At 43.9% G+C, this 5,578-nt stretch overlaps 1 protein-coding gene across 1 annotated transcript; it reads right to left on the reverse strand.

Moving 5' to 3' along the window:
* Window positions 1–2,481: 2,481 nt before the first annotated feature.
* Window positions 2,482–3,675, reverse strand: LOC311060155 (kelch domain-containing protein 3-like; the record flags this gene model as incomplete). Its single annotated transcript, XM_084078285.1, has 1 exon — window positions 2,482–3,675. The coding sequence occupies one exon, from the start codon at window positions 3,673–3,675 to the stop codon at window positions 2,482–2,484; it is 1,194 nt and encodes a 397-aa protein (XP_083934411.1).
* Between the last annotated feature and the right edge of the window lie 1,903 nt (window positions 3,676–5,578).

The following is a 5,578-nucleotide window of genomic DNA, read 5'->3' on the forward strand; positions in this document are numbered from 1 at the left end:
CCGATCTACAATCTCACAACGCGACGCATTGTGAGCTTGTAGATCTGCTATTTTCAAATAGCTGATGTATATGTTAAAGTGCTCATGCATGTGGCCCATAGTCGCTTCTTTTGGGCTGGTTTTCCTAGACCTGGTTGCTTGTTTCTCTCACAGAATCTGGCAACACTGCCACTGACCTGTAAACCTGTGATGTGACAAATAAAACGGATTCTGAAAATAAAACGTGTTTATATTTTAAAATCTTTCCTGGGATGTACCCTCCCCTGGTTACACCATGGGAGGACTAATGAATGCTGAGGAGCAACTTCAACTAAAATTCACAAGTTTTGTTGCATGGCAGGTATACACGCCGTAAACCCACTTTTCGTATATCCACTTAAAAATACGAAAGGATACATAACAAAAGAGACCATGACATCATACTGTGTTTTTTTTAATAGCGGCAAACCTCACAAGATGTTAATGATGTCCATTGAACTCAACGGGAGGGCGGGCGCCATCTTGTGAGGTCGTCTCCTTCTATATAGTGTTGTGATAGAACTTTCACTTCAGCGATCATTAAATAGTGTCCATTCATTAAATTCACCCTGAGCGCTTCTGTCTGTGTAACAATGCGCGGAACGTGGAGAGGGGCTTTGAGTTTTGCCATGACCCATGACCGTGACCTGACACCACCTACAGTACCAACGAACACTGTAGCGCTGTAAGTTTAGAATGAGCTAATATTAATGTAGAATCACAATTCTATACTACTGTAGCATACTAAAAGGGTTACAGTATCCACACAACAATCTTCAACAAACTCTAAGCAATGGAGGGAATTTGGGTGGAAGAATTTAATACGCTTTTTCATTACACCTAAAATCAAAAGCAAACAACTGAGTAAGCAGCAGTTTTGTTGGAGAGAGTGTGGGCATCCGAACGCCAATCATTCACACATTTTCTGGTCATGTAAGAAAATACAGTCATTCTGGGACAGTGTTCTCCGGGTTTTGGAGGCAGTAATGGGCTACAAGATTGTCTGTGATCCCCGGATTTTGTATCTCGGTTTGACACCAGATGACATAATAGGACACGAGGACGTTTACCTGTTCAAAATCTTGACACTGGCAGCTAAAAAAGCCATCACAAGGAAATGGCTGAAAACAGACCCTCCTAGAGAGGAACATTGGTGTGATGTTATTGAAGAAATATGTCTTATGGAAAAAATGACTTATAATTTAAGGATTAAGGCAGAGATTTTTGAGAAACGTTGGGAGAAATGGCATATGTATAAGAGTAAATGAATAGTGTATACCCCCCCCCCCCCCCCTGTATTGTCCCTTTCTTTTTTTTTAATTGCTTTTCTTTTTTACTGTTCTGTCTTTTTCTTTCGTTCTGTTTTTTGTTTTCCTTATTGTAATGTCCTTTTTGAACGTTTGTTTTGTCTGTGAAAAATAAAGACAAAGTTAAAAAAAAAAAAAAAAGGGTTACAGTATATGAAAGGAAAGCATCAAGTACGCTCTTTCAGTGTTTTCATAAGCCTGGCCCTGAAGCTACTCCTGCAGCTTTAGGATGACAATGCAGGGTGAACCAGGTGTAATGTGTAACCTTACCCCTGGTAAGAGAAGGTCACAAGCAAGTTAGCAGATATTACTGTAAAAGCAGGGGATTTTGTGTTGTGCGTACTGAATTACATTTACTTTACACTAAAGTTCGTTTTGTGTGTGTGTGTGTGTGTGTGTGTGTGTGTGTGTGTGTGTGTGTGTGTGTGTGTGTGTGTGTGTGTGTGTGTGTGTGTGTGTGTGTGTGTGTGTGTGTGTGTGTGAGTGAGTGAGTGAGTGAGTGAGTGAGTGTGTGTGCGTGTGCGTGTGTGTGTGTGTGTGTGTGTTTTTGTTGTCCCTGTTAGTCTATAGGGCACGGGCTGCCCCGCGACAATGACACTGCAGAGGAATTTACATTCAACATTTCCTCCTTTCCTCTCTCCTCTTCTCGTTTCCTCAGTAGGAGGGACTAACATGCATGGAAAGGATGCAAAGTGTAGGAAATGAGGATGTAATTTAAGGACCTGAGATGCAGCCCTAATTGTGACAGCCCTGCCCCTCTGCCTCACTGTGATTGGCAGAGTGGAGCAGGCCGTCAGAGGGCTACAGTATGTGTATTTGCCAGACCCAAGGGGTCGGCCTACAGGAGGCTTTGTCGGTCGGTCGGTCGGTCGGTCTGTCCCTCTTTTCCTACCCAGCCATGAAAATGTGTCTTTCGCTGTGACGCCATGCTGTGGAAAACACGCCCATAGGCTAAGCTTTGCAGGATGTGCTGTGATTGGCTAGCGAGATGCATGATGAAATCAATAACTCATAAATATCACCGCTCACTTCACACCGGGTGTGATTTTTTTTTAGACCACTGCACCTACAACAAACCACTTTATCAGGACAAAGGCGCAATAGACTTCATTTGCTTCACGGAAATGGAACTCCACAGCTGTAACGAATCCACTAATTAGACGAGAAGGGACAAGGCCCATTCTATAAGACTGCCACCACCTCCTCTTCCATTTGTCGCCAGTGGTCTTTCAGAACCAGGTCTGGCAGAACCAGGTCTCCTCGTCCTGTCTTCAGTAGCTGTTGGTATAGCCATGGCTGCCAGTTCCCACGTGATGTTGTGCGGGAGCTCCGACTGCTCCAGGCCGTACCGAATAACTGCTAGCTCGCATAACGTCTTCAGACTCGGACGCAAGTCTAAGACGTACAGCTCAGTGGGTTTGACGCATCCATCAAAGAGGAAGATACGATCTCCCACCATGCAACAGCACATCCTAAACAGTGAATAGGGGCCTTCTCCCTTGAGCTCAACCTTCTTCCAGGAGAGGGTCTCCGGATTGAATTTCCACAGGTCGTTGAACATGTCCATGTTGTTGTGGCCACCATATATGTACAGCTCTCTGTTGTAGGCGAAGGCTGAATGATGCCTGCGACCTTCTGCAAGATGCTGTGCAGAAGGTGTGCTCTGGCTCTGCAGCCAGCAGTTGGTCTCTGTGTCAAACACTCCGACATTGTTTAAATAGCCCCGCCTGAACCTAACTTCCCCTCCGAGATTGTTTACCCCAAATACAAACATCCTTGTCCCGATGATGGTGGCAGACTGGTCTGGTGAAGAACGTGGTGGAGAGCCTCTTGTGTCAATTAAAGCCCAGACCATTGTGGTGGTGTCCAACTTGCAGATGTCATTATTTGTATGATTGTATGAAGTGTCTTTAATTTGCTGGTATCCTCCATGGACGTACATGATCTTTCCCAAGGCACAGGCTGAGTGGTCCTCCCTCCCCCACGGAGAGGTCCCGGAAACCCTGGGTGTGAACCATCTGTGGGTGCCGACGTCAAACGCATAAAGCACTGTGCAGTAAGGCTCCCCGCCTCCCCAGGTGTAGGCGATATCTCCTATCAGCACAGCTGTGTGGCCACGGCGTGTGGAGGGAACCTCGAGGGGACCTTCTACTCTTCCGGTTGTCACTGGGGACAACTTTGTCCAGAGTAAAGACACTGTGTTAAAGACGTGCACGTCAATTCGATGACAGTTCTGCATGCTGAAGGGCCCTCCGAAGAAGTAGACTTTGCGTCCCACAGTGACGGCAGCATGAGGTCCTTCAGGTCCATCCTGAGATTTTCCTTTCAGACACAAGCTCCAGCTCCACATTTCACAGACAAACAAACACACCAAGTCGGAAGCTGATTTCCGAGCCTCTCATTTTATAGAAGAGTACAGTTAAATCACACATGCTGCGCTCTTATATACCGTAGGTACAGGAGCCTCGCAAGTACTTCACATCATATCTGATGACATCAGTCTTTTCCAAATATGGAGTTTCCACCTGTAGTCCTTCTATAAATCTATATCTATGCATACGTGACAAATATGGGCGTACAGTATAACTGACGACATCAGGGATCTCCAAAAGTAGCAGATCAACCTCATTGAAAGGAATACGTGGGGCCGTCCGTTCTCTACATATATTATAACGCTATGTTCGCGCCGCGTTTCGAGCTTGTGGATCTGATACTTTTGATGCTTTTTTGTGACGCTGTAGTATGGTCAAGTGGGCGTGTGTGTGTGTGTGTGTGTGTGTGTGTGTGTGTGTGTGTGTGTGTGTGTGTGTGTGTGTGTGTGTGTGTGTGTGTGTGCGTGTGTGCGTGTGTGCGTGTGTGCGTGTGCATAATTGGATGCTGTTCATAAGCGCCTTTTCAGCCTTCATTTGTTACGTACTGTAGTTCTGTCTCTTTCCCCTGTGTTTGATCTGATCTACATAGTAGCCTACGTTTGATAATCGTTTGTTAGATAAGTGAACACACTGCTTTAATGTGTGTAATTGTGCTTGTGAAGATATGGATCACTTCGTGTTTGCATCCTCACTCGTCAAGTTCATATTATTCTGTAATGAATTAAGTGTTTGTGACACTAATGTCACACATGGTCACTGTTCAACATAACTGCTATTAAAACTGATAGGACTATTCAGCATTCCATTAGTGTTAATAACACAGCACTCATAGGCGATTTTTGCCTCTGCCACCAGGGGGGGGCAAAGAAAATATATGAACATATATGTTTTTATATATATTCAACATATATGTTTATCATATATGTGACATATACAAAATTGTCCGCCTGCATATATGTCTCTATATACTGTATGTACATATATATCCATATATGTGTAATATATGTGGACATAGAAGAGACGTATATTTCCTATATATCCACATATATGAACCTGAATATGGCATATATGCAGCATATATTCTGCATACTTGCCATATATTGGCAAAAAAAAAATATATATATATTCTATTTAAAAGGAAAGAAAAGGGGGGGAAAATGTACGGGCACCAGGGGGGCCCCTCCATGCCCCCCCTAAAAATTGCATATTGCTGCACTCTTAAATCGTAATCCAGGCTTTGCATTGAAAATTGCCAGCTGATCAACCTGTGCTCCAGCAGCAGTATTTATAAAACATCTAAGGCTACAAGTATAGCTCATAACTGGTTGAGTTTTAAGCCTGAATTATACTTTGTCGTGCGACCGCGTGGAGTGCCGAAAATAGGTATTTTACAAGCTTGCAACGTGTCTTGGAAGCGAGGTGATGTCAGGTTGTAAATGTGCTATTTTCGCCACGCAAAACTGTTGTACGGCGGAGGATGAATTAGGTTACATGGTGATTAACACAGAGTTTAAATATCTACAGCTGACGTCATTCTTTCAGAACGAATACACCAAAATAGATTTTTCAGAGCTGTACTACCAGGCAGGTGCACTTGTGGTAAATAACACTCAGGTTTCTAGCTGGTGCTTTTTTTTCTCTTCTATGTACTTGATACAATAGATACATGGGGATAAGCTTGAAAAACTGTACATTTCTCCTTTTAGTATGACATATGGTAGCAATGAAACTGGAGAGAAGAAAAACGGTAACCTGATAAAACGTGCGACTTCAAGCACATCACAGGTGTGTTGGGACTATGCGAGACACAAAAGGAATTCTATCCTGCATTACCATTTTGGTCAGGTGAAATCTCACCATCCTTATGCCATCTGGTGTGCT

This window comes from Gymnoscopelus microlampas, assembly GCF_963454915.1.
Source record: "Gymnoscopelus microlampas genome assembly, chromosome: 14".
Classification (NCBI taxonomy): Eukaryota; Metazoa; Chordata; class Actinopteri; order Myctophiformes; family Myctophidae; genus Gymnoscopelus; species Gymnoscopelus microlampas.